At 38.9% G+C, this 22,791-nt stretch overlaps 1 protein-coding gene and 1 pseudogene across 1 annotated transcript in view; one reads left to right on the forward strand and one right to left on the reverse strand.

The window, feature by feature from the left end:
- The window catches only part of EGF (epidermal growth factor), a 105,801-nt gene that overhangs the window by 12,237 nt on the left and 70,773 nt on the right, over positions 1-22,791 (forward strand). Inside the window, exons 2-5 of the mRNA XM_023220062.2 lie at positions 15,070-15,269; positions 17,385-17,566; positions 17,972-18,199; positions 18,951-19,153. Coding sequence (XP_023075830.2) covers positions 15,070-15,269; positions 17,385-17,566; positions 17,972-18,199; positions 18,951-19,153 — 813 coding nt within the window. The remainder of the gene's footprint in view (positions 1-15,069; positions 15,270-17,384; positions 17,567-17,971; positions 18,200-18,950; positions 19,154-22,791) is intronic.
- LOC111547838 lies at positions 21,791-22,431 on the reverse strand (annotated as a pseudogene).

A 22,791-nucleotide genomic window follows, 5' to 3' on the forward strand; every position in this document is an offset into this window, starting at 1 on the left:
TGAGGTTTCTTATATTACGGCAAAAGAGGAAAAGCCTGATATTATTGGTGAAACACTTGTTCTTCCTGCTTCCTGTGGTGGTAAAATATTGCTAAAATAATACGTGAAAAACCACATGAGAACAAATTAAAATGTGTTCCTCTGTAAATAAATATTGCTGAAAACTGTACAGAAAGAATCAATGAAACTGTGATGAATTAATTACTAAGCAATTATACTGTTGAATGAGAGTAAAGGTGTTTCTAATATATGACAGCGTTTGGTTATTTCCTAGAAAGTAATAGCCAACATTCACTGAGAATTCACTATGTGTCAGTCAAGATTCTAAGCACTTTACATGAATTACTTTACTTATTCTTTTTAATAAGTATTACTATTATTCCCATTTTATTTTTGCAGATGAAGAAACCAAGACACAGAGAGGTTAAGTCATGTCCTGAAGGCCACACTGCCAATAGTATTGGAGCCAATAATGAGTCAACATGAGTACTCTGTCTCCAGTGCCAGTAATCTTAGCCACTATCATAATTACCTCAACAATGAAATACTCTGAGAACTATAATTCTTTTCTATGAGAGAGTAAGGGAGAAAATGCAACAGAAAAGAAATGTTCTCAGTGAAAGTTCTCAGAAGTCAGAAATGACTTTTTTATATATCAAAAAACGTTCTATGAAAAAAATAGTATAAGTGTATTCAGCAGTGGTACATCCACTGCATTTACTAGAACATCAACCAAAAAGCATTCTTGGTGAGATCACAGAGAACACCACAGCCTTCACAGCAAGACGGTGTGGCAAAGTTGAAACTGGAATTGCATCAAGCATTATGGAACGTCACTGATGTAGTTATTTCTATAAAACAAGACTAACTGGTCTCTTTATAATACTTTGTATTGGATGGGGAGTAATCATAAAAATATTTGTCTTATATACTTTCCACAAAGTATCTTGAAGCAAAACACTTAATAGAATAGTCAAATGTCACGTCACAAAATGTCAAATGTCACAAGCAGGAGGACTGCTTGAGGCCAGAGTTTGTGACCAGCCTAGGCAACATAGGAGACCCTATCTCTACAAATAACTTGAAAACTTAGCTGGGCATGGTGGTATATGACTGTCGTCTTGGCTTTTCGGAAGGCTGAGGCAGGAGGATGTCTTGAGCCCAGGAGTTCAAGGCTGCAGTGAGCTATGATTGTGCTACTACACTCCAGCCTGGGCAACAGAGTGAGATGCCATCTTTAAAAGAAGAAAAAGAAAAGGACAAGTGTTTAAAAATGTTTGACTTTTTAAAAATTTTTTTATTTTTGTGATTACAGATAGATGTCAGTAGTATGCTATCCAAAAAATAACTAAAACAACAAAACTTTATCCAAGTTATAGGTGACATTTTAACAAGTGAGAAAGTGACCACTAATTATAAGAAATTTGTGTAGGAAGAGAGCAGTTTGAAGATAGATGTTGGAGATGTTTGCATTGATATGTGATTTTATTGTTGAATCAATGCCTATTAAAAATTCTTGTGTCTGCACTTTTGAAACGTTTACAAACGGCTTTCTAAGCTATTTTTAAAAATCTTCCAAATACAGAGTTTTTGTCTTTTTAAATCTACTTGTTAAAAACATAAAATGCAATAACTTCTGGCTAGTTTTCATTTACTATTTAAAATCTAGAAAGATAGAAATTTGCTGGTCTAATTGAACAAAATTTGTGAATAATTGAGGGATGTAATTAAAAAGTAAATTTCGTGATTTTATAAATACAGCCAATGATGCATTTATTTCATTTGATATAGATATAATTGTGAAAAATTATTTTTGTTTAAAAAAGCTGTCAAAAACCAAATATCAAAACATATTGATCTTTAAACTAGATTTTTTGTTGTTGTTGTTGAGACGGAGTCTCGCTCTGTCACCCAGGTTGGAGTGCTGTGGCCGGATCTCAGCTCACTGCAAGCTCCGCCTCCTGGGTTCACGCCATTCTCCTGCCTCAGCCTCCCGGGTAGCTGGGACTACAGGCGCCACCACCTCGCCCGGCTAGTTTTTTGTAGTTTTTAGTAGAGACGGGGTTTCACCGTGTTAGCCAGGATGGTCTCAATCTCCTGACCTCGTGATCCGCCTGTCTCGGCCTTCCGAAGTGCTGGGATTACAGGCTTGAGCCACCGCGCCCGGCCTAAACTAGATTTTTTATCAAATTCAAGCTTTTCAGTAAACGCAAACTCATCAGAAGGTGTTATGTAATCTCAGTTTTTAACATGCAGAGGGACTTTTGGGACTGTGGGACATTCCCACCTGGAGATATCCACCAGAGATATGTCCGAAACTGGATGCAAAACTCAGTAGACAGATCAGGATAGTGATTTCTGAATTTTGCTCTGTGTGTATGTGTGTGTGTATGTGTGTGAAACATTTGGAAAAACTTTTCTAAGGCTTTAATGTTGGTAAATTCATTTTAGTCTAGTAATGGTAGACTTTAAATAAGATTGAGCATAATTTGTGTTGGAAAGCTAAGGGGTGTTTAAACATTCTTACTTAAGATGAAGGATTACCTACAGCATAGGAACATTATAATGGTTCACTATTCTGCAAAACTGAATTATTATGAGTTTTAAAAGTTATAATGAGCTGTAGTATTGGATAAGAGATAGACACATACATTAATAGAACAGAAGAGAAAGTTCAGAAACGGTCTCACACAAGTACACTCATTTAATGTTTAACAAAGATGTTAAAGCAATTTAATGGTGGAAGTCCAGTCTTTTTCAACAAAGGGTGTTTGGCCAATTAGACATCTATAGGCAAAATAATAAACCTCAATCAGTACATATAAGGTGTACATTGGTTTGATCAGGAAAGGCGGGACAGCTCAAAGAGTAGGATAGGGTGGGGGTAGGTTCCAGGTCACCGAAAATTTTTCAAAGATTTTCTGATTGGCAATTAATTAAAAGACTTATCATCTAAGGACCTGGAATCAGTAGGAAGGAATGTCTGGGTTAAGATAAGGGGTTGTGGAGACCAAGGTTTTATTATGCAGATGAAGCCTCCAGGTAGTAGGCTTCAGAGCTCTTTTAAGATCTAAAAAGGTGCCAGACTCTTACTGAATTCTCTCATGCATCAGGGGAAAGACCTAGAAATGAATGGGGATTATCTGCAGAATGTAGATTTTTCCCAACAAGAGACAGCTTTGCAGGGCCATTTCAAAACATGTCAAAGAAATATATTTTGGGATAAAATATTTTTATTTCTTTCAGGGTCTGCTGTTTGTTATGTGATGCTATACTAGAGTCAGGCTGGAATTTGGTTGTCTTATTGCTACAAAAAGTCTGTCTTGAAGATCTTAAGATCTTTCTTTTAATGTTAATGCTGGTCAGCTATGTCTAAATTCCAAAAGGAGGAGGGTATAATAAGGCATGTCCAACCCTCACTTCCCATCATGGCCTGAACTAGTTTTTCAGGTTAACTTTGAAATGCCCTTTGCTAAGAGGAGGGGTCTATTCAGTTGGTTGGAGGTCTTAGAATTTTATTTTTTGTTTACAAATGCAATATATTATAGAAGTAGGTATAAAATTATTCAATTATTCAGGTGATGTAATTAAAGGAATCTATTTAAAGGGACCTGCTTTATAATTAATTTCTGGAAGATAGATGTAGGGAATCCAGCCTTATGGTGAATATGCCTAGAACAGTATTTCCTGGAGTGGGTTCCTTGACACAATTGAACTAAAATACACTGAACAATTTCTAGTACATTCAGATAAACAGTATAGCTTGGTCTTTAAAAGCTAGGATCTGTGATGAGAAAGGCATAGCTTTGTACCCCACCCTACTATTTATTGGCCTTGTGACTTGTGACAAGTAAACTGCTTGAAACTTTCTTTTCTTCTTCTGTAAAACAGAGATGTTGAGAGCATTTACCTCCTAGTGTTCTCCAATTAAATGAAATAATGCATTCAATGTGGTATGCCAGAGATAACACACAATATGTTGACTATAATTATTCTGATGAAATTCACTACCTACCCTCTTAGAGTGTTAGAGTGTGGATAGCACATTAAAGACTGAGAAGTCCTGTTGAAAACAAAACAAAACAAAACAAGTTTCACGTTGCAGAACTTGCTAGTTTCAATTAATATCCTGAGGACCTGGGAAGTAAGCCTCTTCAGTTTACACGTAAATGTGGTTGAGGGTAGGAGGGGCTATTTTCTGCTCTGGATGACACATTGCTATCACTACTCTAGGCAATCTTCTTTCACAATTTTGGGGAAGTAAAATGAGTTCCAGAGCATTTTTTTTTGTTTGTTTAATGGAATTAAGACTTAAATTCAAATCACCTGGCTCTTCCTTCCGGTGTATTATTTTTAAATCACCTGGCTTCTCTCTCTCACTTGATCTGAATGTTGACATAGATGAATAAACTGAGGAGAAAGTTGTGAAAAGTACATTTGTGCTTGATATGGTTTGGCTCTGTGTCCCCACCCAAATTCCATCTTGAATTGTAATCCCCAGGTGTTGAGGAAGCGACCTGGTGGGAAGCAATTGGATCATGGAGGCGGTTTCCCCAGTGGCGTTCTCGTGATAGTGAGTGAGTTCTCACGATATCTGATGGTTTTATAAGCGGCTTCCCTGCTTCGCTCTCTATTCTCGCTGCTGCCACCATGTGAAGAAGTTCCTTGCTTCCACTTTGCCTTCTGCCGTGATTTTAAGTTTCCTGAGGCCTCACCAGCTGTGTGGAACTGTCAGTCAATTAAACCTCTTTCCTTTGTAAGTTACCCAGTCTTGGGCATTTCTTTATAGCAGTGTGAAAACGGACTAATACAGTGCTCTTTTAAGTAGCATAACTGAAGAGGAGATGAGATAGTCTTTCAGAGTGAATAAAATGTTCTGTACTTCATAAAACCCAAGCTGTCATTTAAGTCAGCCCCTGGGGAGAGGTAATAAATGACTCTTCTCAGAGGATTTCTGTGGGAGCAGTGTGAGGAGGCCTCAGCCTTCCTTATGTAAGTCCATTAGTTTAGAGCCACATTCTTTTCTCATGGTGTCACTGAAGTTTTTGAGGTCCAGAAGCTCTCTTTGCACTCTCTTCATCTTGTGAACTTTCAGTCTGTCTCTAGATTTAGGGCAAGAAACCTGTGGTGGTGAGGGCAAGTGGCAGTGCTGACCTGAGAGACAGCTAGGATTTCTTGTTAATCTGGTTATAGTTATCATTTATGTGTTAACTAGCTCTCTTGAGTGTTTGCCCCCAAGGCCTGCAGAAGACAGGTAATGTCTCTTCTCACTTACCTGTGTGGGGCACTCCCTCAGACTCACAGAGGATGAATGGGCGCATGTTATGAAATGTTCTGTTTCTGCCTCCTACTTCAAGCAAAGCCTGCTTTTCATCATTGACCTCTGTGCTATGCAGTCATAGTTCTTTGTAGTCACTGATGAACATCTTCAATATGCTCCAAACATTCTAAACTCCTTTCTAATTCCTGAAGATCCCCTACTAATCCCTAGGTTGAGAAGTCAGAGGTTCTAATTGATTTGCTGTGACCTGTTCGCTGCCTTAAGGTTTGTGTTCCCTAGAAATGATATTTTATTTTCTATGTACTTCCCCCCAAAACAAATGTTGTAGGTTTTGACATGGGAAAGCTTTAGCTGTTCAAACATGCATACCTTGCTGATGTTCAAATCCACAGACTGTACACACACCAGTGTTTACAGAGTCCTTGACAGGTCTGAAAAAAACATTACCATGTTTATCATTTCCATTGGTAGAACAGAATAATGGCAAATGATATACATGTAGTCCTCCACAATTAATCAAATACCTTCACATCTGTAATTATTATTCACAAAGCCTAATTCTCAAAGTGTTTTATTTTCTTTTAAATTATATTTTATTACATTCTTACAAATATAGCCTGGACTCTGGTTTACATAACATGATGTTGACAGTGTAGGAAAAATAAATGGTGCTTTGAGGGAATGAAATTACAATTGGTTACACAAAGAAAATGAAGATTGTAATATCTTGGCATGGGACAACTCAGACCAAGGCAGGGTAGAATGGGAAGTGTACTAGATTGCGAGTGCAGTACCTGGATTCTAATTCCAAGTCTACCACCTACTAGTGGTGGGACTTTGGGAAGCATCATTGAATTTCCTCTTAATTAGATCCATGTTTTCCGGGTTCACCAAGACCTGAGAATCACCTGGAGTGCCTGCTAAAAAGAAAAAAAAAGCATACCCCTCAGCCCAGCTCTGCTGGATTAGCTGGAATCTCAAGAGTAGGGATCTGCAAAAAATACGAACATTCACTCACACACTCACAGAGAGGCACCCTGGGTGATTCTTTTGAACAAACAATTTTGGGAAACAATTTGAAAATGTCAAGAGTCTTCCTAGTTGCTAGGAACTGTATGCTATGATTAGCCCTTAGATGAGCAAAATCTGAAGATAAAATGTATTAATTATTTATACTTTGATTTTGTAGTTTTATAATTACTCTACTTTTTTGAAAAGTTACAGAATTTAGTGCTATAATTTGTGTTTTATGAATTTAAAAATTCTTGAGATCTCTCTTTTCCCTCTGACTTATTCGTTCCTAGTGCTATGTTGAGGATAAATGAGGTCAGGATGTAAAATTTGTTTTTATTATTGCTGTTAGTAAAATAAGTACCACTGACTAGACCCATCTTTTATTAATTTGATATATCTGTTTCTATGGCTTTGTTCCTATTAGTAAAAGCTCAAATAAACAGAACACAATTATTTCTTTATTAGTTTTTTGATTTATTCAAAAAATTTGAGTGCCTTTTATGTACAGAAGATTCTACTGTGTTATGTGGTAAGGAATATTAAAATGTTTAAAGAACCTTTTCTTTCTCTTTTTTTACATGTAAACCTCCAATTAAGTAATATTTTTTAATAAATAAAATATTTTATTGATCTCACCAATATGTCAATGCATTAGGAAATTAACAATATGTATTGGATACATTTATTCAGCATAGACTATAGAGCATGCATGATACATGATACACATAGCAGAGAACTCTTAGAAATAAATCTAGAGGTCCGTGGTAATCTATGCTCCACGAATTAGTAGCTATGAGTTTAAGGTTCTCTTCCTAGTGTTTTCATTTTCTCCATGGTGAATTGCTGTATTAGACACGAGTTATACCAATGTTCCAGTCTCTGGGTTCAAATCCAAGCAGTTGCACAAATTATGTAGTGAAAACTTGGTTGTGGCAAAAAGCAATGGCAAATGATATACATGTAGTCCTTCACAATTAATAAAATACTTTCCCATCTATAATTTCATTTTTTTTCCCATAGTAATCCTCTGATACAGGCAAGGGAGATCCTGTGAGATGTCCAGAGAAGCGAAGCTGGTGGGGCCAGGACTGGAAACCAGGCCTTTGGCTTTCTGTCTGGTACACTTTCCCTTTCTCCCAAGATGCCTGCGTGATTCTACAACTGAGGGGCATGGCCCCTCACTACGTGTCGGTATAGCGGGGCTTGTATTGTAGCAAAGATCTGGGAAGAATAATTTGAGTGAATTCTCTTAGACATTTATGTTGGCACCTATTTCAAACTCTCATACTCTTACAGTTCTCCCAGCCTCTTGCAGCGTTTCTTTCTTTTCTCTCTCTCTCTCTTTTTTTTTAAATACTTTAAGTTCTAGAGTACATGAGCACAACGTGCAGGTTTGTTACATAGGAATACATGCACCATGTTGGTTTGCTGCACCCATCAACTCGTCATTTACATTAGGTATTTCTCCCAATGCTATCCCTCCCCCAGCCCCCCACCTCCCAACAGGCCCCGGTATGTGATATTCCACTCCCTGTGTCCATGTATTCTCATTGTTCAATTCCCACTTATGAGTGAGAACATGCAGTGTTTGGTTTTCTGTCCTTGTGATAGTTTCCTGAGAATGATGGTTTCCAGCTTCAACCATGTCCCTGCAAAGGACATGAACTCATCCTCTTTTATGGCGGCGTAGTATTCCATGGTGTATATGTGCCACATTTTCTTTTTCCAGTCTATTATTGATAGACATTTGGGTTGGTTCCAAGTCTTTGCTATTGTGAATAGTGCCACAATAAACATGCATGTGCATGTGTCTGTATAGTATGATTTATAATCCTTTGCGTACATATCCAGTAATGGGATTGCTGGGTCAAATGGTATTTCTAGTTCTAGATCCTTGAGGAATTGCCACACTGTCTTCCACAATGGTTGAACTAATTTACACTCCCACCAACAGTGTAAAAGCGTTCCTATTTCTCCACATCCTTTCCAGCATCTGTTGTTTCCTGACTTTTTAATGATTGCCATTCTAACTGGCGTAAGATGGTATCTCACAGTGGTTTTGATTTGCATTTATCTGATGATGAGCATTTTTTCATGTGTCTTTTGGCTGCATAAGTGTCTTCTTTTGAGAAGTGTCTGTTCATATCTTTTGCCCACTTTTTGATGGGGTTGTTTGTTTTTATCTTGTAAATTTGTTTAAGTTCTTTGTATATTCTGGATATTAGCCCTTTGTCAGATGGGTACATTGCAAAAATTTTCTCCCATTCTGTAGGTTGCCTGTTCACTCTGATGATAGTTTCTTTTGCTGTGCAGAAGCTCTTTAGTTTAATTAGATCCCATTTGTCAATTTTGGCTTTTGTTGCCATTGCTTTTGGTGTTTTAGACATGAAGTCTTCGCCCATGCCTATGTATTGAATGGTATTGCCTAGGTTTTCTTCTAGGGTTTTTATGGTTTTAGGTCTAACATTTAAGTCTTTAATCCATCTTAAATTTTTGTGTAAGGTGTAAGGAAGGTATCCACTTTCAGCTTTCTACATATGGCTAGCTAGTTTTCCCAGTACCATTTATTAAATAGGGAATTCTTTCCCTATTGCTCGTTTTTGTCAGGCCTGTCAAAGATCAGATGGTTGTAGATGTGCGGTGTTATTTCTGAGGTCTCTGTTCTGTTCCATGGGTCTATATATTTGTTTTGGTACCAGTACCATGCTGTTTTGGTTACTGTAGCCTTGTAGTATAGTTTGAAGTCAGGTAGCGTGATGCCTCCAGTTTTGTTCTTTTGGCTTAGGATTGTCTTGGCAAGGCAGGCTCTTTTTTGGTTCCATATGAACTTTAAAGTAGTTTTTTCCAGTTCTGTGAAGAAAGTCATTGGTAGCTTGATGGGGATAGCATTGAATTTATAAATTGCTTTGGGCAGTATGGCCTTTTTCATGATATTGATTCTTCCTATCCATGAGCATGAAATGTTCTTCCATTTGTTTGTGTCCTCTTTTATTTCCTTGAGCAGTGATTTGTAGTTCTCCTTGAAAAGGTCCTTCACATCCTTTTCTAAGTTGGATTCCTAGGTATTTTATACTCTTTGTAGTAATTGTGAATGGGAGTTCACTCATGATTTGGCTGTCTAGTATTGGTGTATAGGAATGCTGAGATTTTGCACATCTCAGGATTTTGTATCCTGAGAGTTTGCTGAAGTTGCTTATCAGCTTAAGGAGATTTTGGGCTGAGATGATGGGGTTTTCTAAATATACAATCATGTCATCTGCAAACACAGACAATATGACATCCATTTTTCCTAATTAAATACCCTTTATTTCTTCCTCTTGCCTGATTGCCCTGGTCAGAACTTCCAATACTATGTTGAATCGGAGTGGTGAGAGAGGGCATCCTTGTCTTGTTTCAGTTTTCAAAGGGAATACTTCCTGTTTTTGCCCATTCAGTATGACATTGACTGCGGGTTTCTCATAAGTAACTTTTATTATTTTGAGATACATTCCATCAATACCTAGTTTATTGAGAGTTTTTAGCATGAAAGGGTGTTGAATTTTGTCAAAGGCCTTTTCTGCATCTATTGAGATAATCATAGAATCTCAATCATTGAGATAATCATGTGGTTTTTGTCATTGGTTCTGTTTATGTGATGGATTATGTTTATTGATTTTTGTATGTTGAATCAGTCTTGCATCTCAGGGATGAAGCCAACTCGATCATGGTGGATAGGCTTTTTGATGTGCTGCTGGATCTGGTTTGCCAGTATTTTATTGAGGATTTTTGCATGGATGTTCATCAGGGATATTGGCCTACAATTCTCTTTTTTTTTGTTGTGTCTCTGCCAGGTTTTGGTATCAGGATGATACTGGTCTCATAAAATGAGTTAGGGAGGAGTCTCTCTTTTTCTATTGATTGGAGTAGTTTCAGAAGGAACAGTACCAGCTCCTCCTTGTACCTCTGGTAGAATTTGGTTGTGAATCTGTCTGGTCCTGGACTTTTTTTAGTTGGTAGGCTATTAATTATTGCCTCAATTTCAGAACCTGTTATTGGTCTATTCAGAGATTCAACTTCTTCCTGGTTTAGTCTTGGGAGGGGGTATGTGTCCAGGAATTTATCCATTTCTTCCAGATTTTCAATTTTATTTGCATAGAGGTGTTTATAGTATTCTCTAATGGTAGTTTGTATTTCTGTGGAATCGGTGGTGATATCCCCTTTATCATTTTTTATTGTGTCTATTTGATTCTTCTCTCTTTTCTTCTTTATCAGTCTGGCTAGCAGTCTATCTATTTTGTTAATCTTTTCAAAAAACCATTTCCTGGATTCATTACTTTTTGAAGAGTTTTTCGTGTCTCTATCTCCTTCAGTTCTGCTCTGATCTTAGTTATTTCTTGTTTTCTGCTAACTTTTGAATTTGTTTGCTCTTGCTTCACTAGTTCTTTTAATTGTGATGTTAGGGTGTCGATTTTAGATCTTTCTTGCTTTCTCTTGTGGGCATTTAGTGTATAAATTTCTGTGTAAACACTGCTTTAGCTGTGTCTCAGAGATTCTGGTACATTGTGTCTTTGTTCTCATTGGTTTCAAATAACTTATTTATTTGTCCCTTAATTTCGTTATTTACCTGGTAGTCATTCAGGAGAAGGTTGTTCAGTTTCCATGTAGTTGTGGGATTTTGAGTGAGTTTCTTCATCTTGAATTCTAATTTGATTGGACTGTGGTCTGAGAGACTGTTTGTTATGACTTCCATTCTTTTGCATTTGCTGAGGAGTGTTTTACTTCCAATTATGTGGTCAATTTTAGAATAAGTGTGATGTGGTGCTGAGAAAAATGTGTATTATGTTAATTTGGGGTGGAGAGTTCTGTAGATGTCTATTAGGTCTGCTTGGTTCAGAGCTGAGTTCAAGTTCTGAATATCCTTGTTAATTTTATTGCTCGTTGATATGTCTAATATTGACAGTGGGGTGTTACTGTCTCCCACTTTTATTGTGTGGGAGTCTAAGTCTCTTTGTAGGTCTCTAAGAACTTGCTTTATGAATCTGGGTGCTCCTGTATTGGGTGTATATACAATTAGGATAGTTAGCTCTTCTTGTTGCATTGATCCCTTTACTATTATGTAATGGCCTTCTTTGTCTCTTTTGATGTTGGTTGGCTTCAAGTCTGTTTTATCAGAGACCAGGATTGCAACCCCTGCTTTTTTTTTTTTTTTTTTTTTTTTTTGCTTTCCATTTGCTTGGTAGATCTTCCTCCATCCCTTTATTTTGAGCCTATGTGTGACTTTGCACATGAGATGGATCTCCCAAATACAGCACACTGATGGGTCTTAACTCTTTATCCAATTTGCCAATCTGTGTATTTTAATTGGGGCATTTAGCCCATTTACATTTAAGGTTAATATTGTTATGTGTGAATTTGATCCTGTCGTTATGATGTTAGCTGGTTCTTTGCCCATTAATTGTTGCAGTTTCTTCCTAGCATAGATGGTCTTTACCATTTGACATGTTTTTGCAGTGACTGGTACCAGTTCTTCCTTTCCATGTTTAGTGCTTCCTTCAGGAGCTCTTGTAAGGCAGGCCTGGTGATGACAAAGTCTCTCAGCATTTGCTTGTCTGTAAAGGATTTTATTTCTCCTTCACTTATGAAGCTTAGTTTGGCTGCATACGAAATTTTGGGTTGAAAATTCTTTCCTTCAAGAATGTTGAATATTGGCCCCCACTCTCTTCTGGCTTGTAGGGTTTCTGCAGAGAGATCCACTGTTAATCTGATGGGCTCCCCTTTGTGGGTAATTCAACCTTTCTCTCTGGCTGCCCTTAACATTTTTTCCTTCATTTCAACCTGGTGAATCTGATCATTACATGTCTTGGGGTTGTTGTTCTTGAGGAGTATCTTTGGGGTGTTCTCTGTATTTCCTGAGTTTGAAAGATGGCCTGTCTTGCTAGGTTGGGGATATTCTCCTGGATAATATCCTGAAGAGCGTTTTCTAACTTGGTTCCATTCTCCCTGTCACTTTCAGATACAACAATCAAATGTAGATTTGATCTTTTCACATAGTTCCATATTTCTTGGAGGTTTTGTTTGTTTCTTTTCACTCTTTTTTCTCTAATCTTGTCTCCTTGCTTTATTTCATTAATTTGATCTTCAATCACTGACATCCTTTCTTCCACTCAATTGAATTGACTGTTGAAGCTTGTGCATGTATCACAAAGTTCTTGTGCTGTGGTTTTCAGCTCCATCAGGTCATTTAAGCTCTTCTCTATGCTGGTTATTCTAGTTAGCCATTTGTCTAACCGTTTTTCAAGGTTTTTAGCTTCCTTGCAATGGGTTAGACCATGCTCCTTTAGCTTGGAGAAGTTTGTTATTACTGATCTTCTGAAGCCTACTCCTGTCAACTCATCAAACTCATTCTCTGTCCAGTTTTGTTCCTTTGCTGGCAAGGAATTGTGTTCCTTTGGAAAAGTAGAGGTATTCTGGTTTTTGGAATTTTCAGCCTTTCTGCTCTGGTTTCTCCCCATCTTAGTGGTCTTCGATGTTGGTGACCTACGGATGGGGTTTTGATGTGGATGTCCTTTCTGTTGATGTTGATGCTATTCCTTTCTGTTTGTTAATTTTACTTCTGACAGACAGGCCCCTCAGCTACAGGTCTGATGGAGTTTGCTGGAGGTCCACTCCAGACCTTGTTTGCCTGGGTATCACCAGGAGGCTGCAGAAGAGCAAATATTGTTGCCTGATTCTTCCTCAGGAAGCTTTGTCCCAGAGGGGCACCCACCTGTATGAGGTGTTTGTTGGCCCCTACTGGGAGGTGTCTCCCAGTCAGTCTACACAGGCTCAGGGACCCACTTGAGGAGGCAGTATGTCCGTTAATGGATCTCAAATGCTGTGCTGGGAAAACCACTGCTCTCTTCAGAGTTGTCAGGCAGGGATGTTTAAGTCTGTAGAAGCTGTCTGCTGCCTTTTGTTCAGATATGCCCTGCCTCCAGAGGTGGAATCTAGAGAGGCAATAGGCCTTGTTGAGCTGCAGTGGGCTCTGCCCAGTTCGAGCTTCCCTGCTTCTTTGTTTACACTGTGAGCATAGAATTACCTACTCAAGCCTCAGCAATGGCGGCGTCCCTCCCCCCACCAAGCTTTAGCATCCAAGGTCGATCTCAGACTGCTGTGCTAGCAGTGAGCAAGGCTCCATGTGTATGAGAGCTGCTGAGCCAGGCAGGGGAGGCAATCTCATGGCCTGCTGGTTGCAAAGACCATGGGAAAAGCACAGTGTTTGGACAAGAGTGTACGGTTCTTCTGGGTACAGTCACTCACGACTTCCCTTGTCTAGGAAAATGAAATCTCCTGACTGCTTGCACTTCCTGGGTGAGGCGACGCCCCGCCTTGCTTCTGCTCACCCTCTGTAGGCTGCACCCACTGTCCAACCAGTCCCAGTGAGATGAACCAGGTACTTCAGTTGGAAAGGCAGAAATCACCTGTCTTCTGCGTCCATCTTGCTGGGAGCTGTAGACCTGAGCTGTTCCTATTCAGCCATCTAGGAAGCACCAACCCTCTTGTAGCTTTAATTCAATTTACTCTCCAAAGTGGAATTAGTGTTTTCTGACTCTAGAACATAGTCCCTGAGTAAAACGATGTTAACCCATCATTTTGTTCAATGCTTACAATAAACACATTTATTAAGTCATATTAAGGCATTACTTTTAATGATAAAACAGAATGGAGTAAGCCCAGCACAGAAGCAATAATATGTTAGAATTCCCCTCTGTTCCCCACTCACCCCAGTGATTCTGTCATTTTCTAAAGGCAGAGTGGCCCAAGCCTCCTCACACTTGGTCAAGAGAGGGAGACCAAGGAAACTAACTTGACTTGATGAAACGAATTTCATCCTCTGGTGTCATCTCAGAGCATCAAAGGCAAGCTGTGTGTGGTGTCTGTCAGTAATTAGTGGTGAGGTTTCCCAAGAAGGGATCAGGTTCCCAAGCAGATATTGAATACTGGGGCATCAAAGTTGGTAGGTGGCCATCACCTAGAACAGGAGAGGACCCCAGGTACAGGATTAGGGTACCAAGCAAGGCCTTACAGGCACCAAGAAATCCAATGAGGTTCACCACCCAGATTTAGCAAATAAAAATGCAAAGTGCCTAGTTAAATTTGAATTTCAGGTAAATAGAGAACAAATTTTTAGTGTATGTCCCATGCAATATATATGAAATTCAAATTTATTTGGACATCCTGTATTTATGTGGCAAAGCTAACAGGGTCAAAAAATTTCAGAACCTTTATAGGATTCTGAAATTGAAACAGCGTTTCAATTTTTCCTGCTTCCATGTAAGACCTTTTAGTTTTCACTATCATCTTCTAGGTCATTATGCTGAAGGCTCTGGTCATAGGTAAGACCCAAGGAGTCCATTTCCAAATGATAATATCTGTAATTTTAGTTCTAATTTACATAATTAAATTTTATACTTATATAGATCCTTTCCACAATAGTGTATGGTGGGTGGTTCCTTTTTGAACATAAAAAGGTATTTTATGGATAGAGTAAAAAGTGTCTTTCTCTTCAGATAGTTCATTTGTCATAATTTACCAATGTTCATGTCTTATAATCAGTTTGTGGGGAAGACAATTTGCAAAATGAAGTGTGAATATCTACAGGAACTCTTTATTATCTATACAGTAAACTTTATTTTAAACAGAAAACCAGTAATTAAAAATTATTTCTGCTTGTGTTGGTTATCATTGGGAAGTATTTTGTTTAAATGAGATAAAATGTTGAAAGTATACAGTTTGGTCTCTTTCTTCCCACCCAGGTCCTGCACCCTTCTTAATTTTCTCCCACGGAAATAGTATCTTTAGGATTGACACGGAAGGAACCAATTATGAGCCATTGGTGGTGGATGCTGGTGTCTCAGTGATCATGGATTTTCATTATAAAGAGAAAATAATCTATTGGGTGGATTTAGAAAGACAACTTTTGCAAAGAGTTTTTCTGAATGGGTCAAGGCGAGAGGTAAAATACCATCACCTGCAGTGTTAGAGCTGTTTTTGTACAGGCTGACAAATATAATATATTGAATTTTTAATGTATAGATAAATGAAAATTATATTACAATTCAAATTGTGTCTGCTAAATATAGGCATTTATTTAATCTACATCTGTGGTAGTATATTATTGAATAAGTTCACACATTAATATTCAGAAGCCCCAAAATGAGAAAGTGAAGATATGAATGTAATTTTGAAAATATCTGAGTTTATTAAATCAGATCACCATTTTATGAAGATAGATTATTAGCATGATTATTTCTTGCTATTTGTAAGGTATCCCAGTAGTTCTCAGGTGGGGGGCAATTTTTCCCTGAGGGAACAATGGGCAGTATCTGGAAACATTTTTGGTTGTCACAAGTGGATGAGGTAGGAAGGTGGAGACGATAAAAGCAACTAGTGGGGAAAGGCCTGGGATACTGCAAAACATCTCACACTGTGCAGAACAGCCCCAGAATAAAGAATTATCCAGCCCCGAATGTCGTTAGTGCTGAAGTTGAGAGACCCTGTTTTATCTGTATAAAATCTCCATCATGGGTGTTGGCACCTGACATGTAGAAAGAAAACTTTTCTTCTTTATATTCTCACAGTGGTTGCACTCTGGAAAAAAGTAATATAGCAGATGACAGATACAAGGTACTTTACTTCAAGTACATACAAAAGATCCTTAATCTCTCTTTTTAGCTGGTAGAACCCTTACATGAGTCCCAGGAGGAATGTTTCTCTCAATTCGGTGATGGATTACAAAGATCATGTGACTAGAGAAATTTTAAGAGTTGATTTCTCAACATAAAGTGCACAATATTTTTTTGTTTTTTAGCCAAATCTTTCTCTTTCCAATTATTCTTAAAAGCTTCAATTAGGTGCTAATCTGTTTTATCACAGCTCCAATACTTGCTAATCTCACTTTTAACAAGGATGGCTACTCATTATCCTCCAGACATGTGGTAGTATAGTTTCAAACTCTTGAGTCTAAGAATCTGAAGGGTTTCCTATCAAGAACAAGGAAAAACAAAATAGTTGTGAATTTATGTCAAGTCATTAGGAAAGGATCAGCCTGATGCCTAAAATTCCATCCCTATATTCCTTCCTTTGGGTTAAAACATTGCTTATAAAGGACAACTGTTAAAATGCAAACAATTATCCTGGGTGAGCTAATTTATGAATGTATTAGGTTGGTGCAAAGGTAATTGCTGTTTTGGCCATTATTTTCAATGGTAAAATAAGTTGGCTAGATTTATTTATATGAGATGTAGAAATAGCAAAGGCTCATGAGATTATGCAATTTCAGCCCAACTCTGATTTCAATCATGTCACTTGGGTAGCTGGATGTCAGCCATGGTGGAATATTTACACCATGAAAATCTTCAACAGTCCAAATTGGGGCTTCTGCCCACCTCGCAACCTCCATTCCCCCAAGAAGACCAGCTTACCTGCCCTTGGCTGAAATTAAGAGACAAAAAGTTTTGATTGGGCATTTTTATCATGAAAGAGCTGGAAATACAGCCCAAGGCGCATAAAAAGACGCCCTGCTACTCTGGTACAGTGTGAGGGCATCAAGGACTGTGGAAAGGAAGAGGCCTGTTGGAGGAAGAGGGCCAGAAGAATAAAGGCCATAATGAGAAATTCATCAAGTTCATGTCTGTAAGCTCAAACTCCAAGGAAATCTTGCAAAGCTTGGAACTGAGTTCAGTTGAAGATCTAGAAAGTTCCATTAGCAAATGGAATGGAATAAGCTGTCTTTACGGTTGCATCAAAATTTCACCATTACTACAGTTGAAATGATTAATACATGATGGTTGGCTGCCTAGTTTAAATAGCATGTAGGATAGTTTTTAGTTTCAAAGCTATGATATAAATACTATTTCCAGAAATATTTACTTAGGGATCAGAGGAGGTTTAATAATGCTACATCAAAACAAAGACACCATATCTGTGACTACTGTATTATTTAAACAATTTTGGAAATGCATAAAGATGACAAGTTCTTAAAAGAATAGACTTTTTATATGTAACAATTAACATAATTTTGTTGTGAATCGGGAAATATTAATAACAATTTTAAAATTTGATTTTGCAGAGAGTATGTAATATAGAGAAAAATGTTTCTGGAATGGCAATAAATTGGATAAATGAAGAAGTTATTTGGTCAAATCAACAGGAAGGAATCATTACAGTAACAGATATGAAAGGAAATAATTCCCACGTTCTTTTAAGTGCTTTAAAATATCCTGCAAATATAGCAGTTGATCCAGTAGAAAGGTAAATTCTGCTGTATTCAGGCATTGAAATATATTTACAAATCTAGAGAAGATTGATAGAATTATAACATTTTAAATTCAAAGGGATCCTCTCACTGAGACCAAAGCTCTCTTTTGTAGCACACAGGCACCATTTTCTACCGGACAGTTGCCTGCATTTCAACTGAGACAGGATCCTTTCATAAATATTCCTAAGTATCACGGTTTTCTGCTATAGAGGCATAATTCCCCTTCAAACTTGAATTTGCTTGTAATGTTACAATAGGGCAGTGTTTACTTGTTGAATACATTTTCATTCAAAACAGTCAAACTTGCCCTATGCAGGAGCTGCTGAAACATTGAGAGAGTTGGCCATTTAAGGCACTATACATTCATTTTTGTGTCTATGTAATGTGTTTTCCCTCAGGTTTATATTTTGGTCTTCAGAGGTGGCTGGCAGTCTTTACAGAACAGATCTTGATGGTGTGGAAGTGAAGTCTCTGTTAGAGACATCAGAGAAAATAACAGCTGTGTCATTGGATGTGCTTGATAAGCGGCTGTTTTGGATTCAGTACAGCAGAGAAGGAAGCAATTCTCTTATTTGCTCCTGTGATTATGATGGAGGTTCTGTCCGTATTAGTAAACATCCAACACAGTAAGTTTTACTCTTGGTATAAAATAAAACAGTTGTCATTTGAAGTCCACAAGATAAATTAATTTTACTTTTGTCAACAGAACTGGTATAGTCGTTTAGGCCATAGATTTTGAATCCAAAAGACTTGAGTTCAAGCTCCAGATTGAACTCATCTGTTAGATGAGTGACTTTGAGTAGGTTCTATAACTTCTGTTATCCTCAGTTTCCCTTAATGTGAGGCTAATCATAGCATCTCTCTCTTGGGATTATTGTGAAGGGAAAGTAAATGAATACAAACAAAAATAATTAACAGAGTATTTGGCACGTAATAAGTTCTCACATGTTGATCATAGTTATTCTTTTTGGAATTATTATGTTATATATATTTTTATATTTCATTGGTTTGCTATCATGCCAGCAACTGACTTTCCAGCTTTGTGGCAAAAGGCAGAAATTAGTCATGTGAAATTGATGTCACTAGAAACCCATTCTTACCCTGTTCCTATGTTCTTCCCCATTTTCATCACACTTATTGGATGACTAAAAGATTAATGAGATAATGGATCTGGAGCTAGAAATTATATCTTATTAGCTCAGAGTATGATGACATAAATAAAATTTTAAACTTAATATACTTTTCTAAACCTAAATGAGAAACAATGGAAAAGGCAGGTAGTTAAAACTTAGACAATAAATTGAAATGAAGTAAAACTCTAATAAGCCAAGGAACAAATGTTCTATTGTTCTTTTTTCTTTTGTGGTTGCTTTTTAGGCACAATTTGTTTGCAATGTCCCTTTTTGGTGACCATGTCTTCTATTCAACATGGAAAACGAGGACAATTTGGATAGCCAACAAACACACTGGAAAGGATATGGTTAGAATTAACCTTCATCCATCATTTGTACCACCTGGTGAACTGAAAGTAGTGCATCCACTTGCACAGCCCGAGGCAGAAGATGATGCTCGGGAGCGTGGTGAGTCATCATTGACCTTGTGCGGGGCCTGACACATAGTTCTCACCCATTTACCTGCTTGAGCCAGACAATGAGGGCTTGTAGGGGGGGAAATATTTTTTTCTTCAACCCTCATATATTCTTAGTTATAATAGACCCCTGTAAGAAAAGGCAGATTAACAAGAGAAAAACAAATAGAAGTCCAGTCATGGTGGCTCACACTTGTAATCTCTGCACTTTGGAAGGCTGAGGTGGGAGGATTGCTTGAGGCCAGGAGTTTGAGACCAGCCTGGACAACATAGCAAGACTCTGTCTCAAAGAAAGAAAGAAAGAGAAAGAGAAAGGAAAGCAAAGGAAAGCAAAGCAAAGCAAATAGAAATGGATTAGCATGCACATTTGTATATACATGGGAGAAACCTGGGGAATTAGTAGCTCTCAAAGAGGTGGCTTTAAATGACAGGTTATGTAGTATCTTTAATAAAGAACAGTAAATTTTTAGAGAAGTGACAAGACAGAGGAAAAGGACTTTGAGTTTCTATGGGCAGCAAACTGGGGGAAGGCAAATAAATGGCAGCTAAATGCTAGTTAATAAAGCTTCTTGGCCGGGCATGGTGGCTGACGCCTGTAATCCCAGCACTTTGGGAGGCCGAGGCATGTGGATCACAAGGTCAGGAGATGGAGACCATCCTGGTTAACACGGTGAAACTCCATCTCTACTAAAAATATAAAAAAATTAGCCGGGTGTGATGGTGGGCGCCTGTAGTCCCAGCTGCTCGGGAGGCTGAGGCAGGAGAATGGCATGAACCCAGGAGGTGGAGTTTTCCATGAGCCAAGATTGCGCCACTGCACTCCAGCCTGGGCGACAGAGCAAGACTCTGTCTCAAAAAATAATAAATAAATAAATAAATAAATAAATAAATAAATAAATAAATAAAAATAAAAAAATAAAGCTCGTTAATGTAGATACCTCTGCAGCCATTGCCAGGCCATAAGGATCTAAAGTTGTCTTCAGTGGTTAACTTTTGTGATTCCTGGTAGAGAGGGGGTACCTATTGTCTTCGTAAATCTATGTCTTGCATTTAGGCAAATAGAGATAGCTTTTCTGTATCTATTTCTTTTTAATTGTTTGAAGCTCAACAATCTTTCCTATTTTGGAGTGGCATATTCTGGGATCTACAGGGCCATCTCTGATTTTTCCCACTGTTGCACCCCCAATTTCTAATCCAACACCAAATCCATTCCATTCTACCTTCTAAATACTTTTCAAATGTCCACTTCTCTTCTCTACTGCCACTGCCATAGTCTAAACAGACAGGCACTTTTTGTTTGGCCTACTATAGTAGCCACTCAACTGATCCTTCTGTTTTCTGAATCTGATCCATTCATTCTCCTGCACAAAATCTGTCAAAAGCTTTTCTTTGCACTTAGGTTGAAGTTCAGCATTTTACCAGTCTCGTCAATATTTGACCAACCTGCTCTAGTGATCTCTGCCCTCACTAGAATTTAGTGCAAGTCTTGCTATAACTCCTCAAACATGCTAATCTCCTTCATTCCTTTAGGGTTTTGCAGCCACTCTTCCTTGGCTTAGACTTCTCTTCAGTTCTGAGTTTAAATGTCATGTCCTCAGATAGGTCTTCTCTGATAAGCCAATCAAAATAGGCCCCTTCACCTCTTACTTTTTTCATAGTACACCTTTCATTGAACCCATCACGAGGTGTAACTACGTACACATTTGCTTTCTTTGGATTCTCTCTCCCATTTGATTGTAAGTGCCATACAGCTGGAAACCATGTATATTTTGTTTGTTTTTTTTAGCCACCATATATACAGTAGATATTTATAAATTAATTAATTTTAGATGGTAAATATTAGTGAAAAGAATAAGTGATTGACTGAATCTAGTCACAGTCCCAAATTTCCACTTCTAAATGTGGTCTTCTCTGTTTGAATTTTTTTTTTAATCTGTAAGGTATTATTTATTAAGATCTTAAGCGTCACCCCTGAACTCAAATGGGATGGGATAAAGAGTAAGGAAAGAGGTTACAGGAGACAGAAAACAAAGCCCAGCTCTTCCAAGCTCACCACCTAGCCAAGGTCTTCGAATTCCTGAGGGAACCCAGGGCTGGAGGCTGGGCTGCAGGAAGGCAGCACTCCTGGAAGGTTCCAAGTTCTGGGCAGGGGTATAGAGCTGTTGCATGTGTGGGGGGTAGGGTAAGGGAAAGGCTCCAGAGCTACTTTCGTTCATATCTTCAACTATTCTCTCTTCCATTTGCATATTCATCTCACCATTCCTGACCCAGCCAGCCCCCTATCACTGAGTACTGCTGCTGCTGCTGGTCCTGTTCTCCCCAAATCCACCTGCCCTCTGGCATCTAGCTCCTCCTCCAGCCACACCCACACTCACTCATCCCCTTCTTCACAATGACCGCACCCAAAAGACACTGTACTGGGGAACCCAGCTTTGTCACTCAGATGTTAACTAAAGGCCCAAGGGAATGTGCTGGACAAGGTCCCCCCACCCCCAAGACCAAGGACCCTAGGTTTTCCTTGCCCTGGAGGGAGCTAGACATGGGAACAGGGGAGAGGGTGGAGATGGGGTAACCAGTCCACAGGTCTGCAATCCTCAAAAAAAAAAAAAAAAAACAACAAAACAAAACCCTACAGACAACTCTCAGAACTAGCAAATAAGGGCCCAAAGCCATTTCCAATCATCCCCACTCTTTTTTTTTTTTTCCTCCGGACATTGGTCCAGCCATCTTCCATGATATTCTCTTCCTTAATAGTCTGAGCATCTGGATCAGAGGGTTCAGGCTAGGAGCAGACCCCATCTGTAGCAGCCCCATCATTCGGAGCTGTGACCTCCATCTCTTCCACACTGTCCACATCATCTTCATCCTCATCAGTCTCTCTAGCTGTTTTAAGTGCAGTGGCTTTGACCTTGCGTTTTCTTTGAGTGATGCGAGAGGCCATCTCCCTCAGAGCAGCCCCATCACCCCTCTGGAAGTGGTGGAACATGGTCTGCAGTGGCTGGCTCACCTGGGGCAGACTCCCGTCTTCCACAACTGTATCAAACTCGTTGGTCAACAGCTCTCCAAGGAAGTCTTCCACCTCATCTAGCTCCAAGTCAGCACTGCGCATGAAGTAATCCTCCACTGCACCCCCCAGCCACTTGGCCTTCTCCTGGCTGTGCACACCCCCGAAGCCATTCTCCACAGCATCTGCAAGGTCGGCCAGGCCTCCAGGGCCTTGCAGACCCCAGCTCGGAAAAGAACTCACGCATCTTCTGCAGCTCCCGCCATTATCCTGCCCTGGTCCCTGAATTCTTTAGCATGTAACTGTTTTTAAAAAGTTTTTAGGCCTGTAATCCCAGCACTTTGGGAGGGCAAGGTGGACAGATCGCTTGAGGTCAGGAGTTCGAGACCAGTCTGGCCAACATGGCAAAACCCTGTCTCTACCAAAAATACAAAAATTAGCTGGGCATGGTGGCGCATGCCTATAGTCCCAGCTATTTGGGAGGCTGAGGCAGGAGGATGGCTTGAACCCAGGAGGCGGAGGCTGCAGTGAGCCAAGATTGCTCCACTGCACTCCAGACTGGGTGACAGAGTGAGACTCTGTCTCAAATTAAAATTTAAAAAAAAAAGTTGTTAGGCTTTTGTGAA

The sequence above is a fragment of the Piliocolobus tephrosceles genome, chromosome 3 (assembly GCF_002776525.5).
Source record: "Piliocolobus tephrosceles isolate RC106 chromosome 3, ASM277652v3, whole genome shotgun sequence".
In the NCBI taxonomy this organism is placed as follows: Eukaryota; Metazoa; Chordata; class Mammalia; order Primates; family Cercopithecidae; genus Piliocolobus; species Piliocolobus tephrosceles.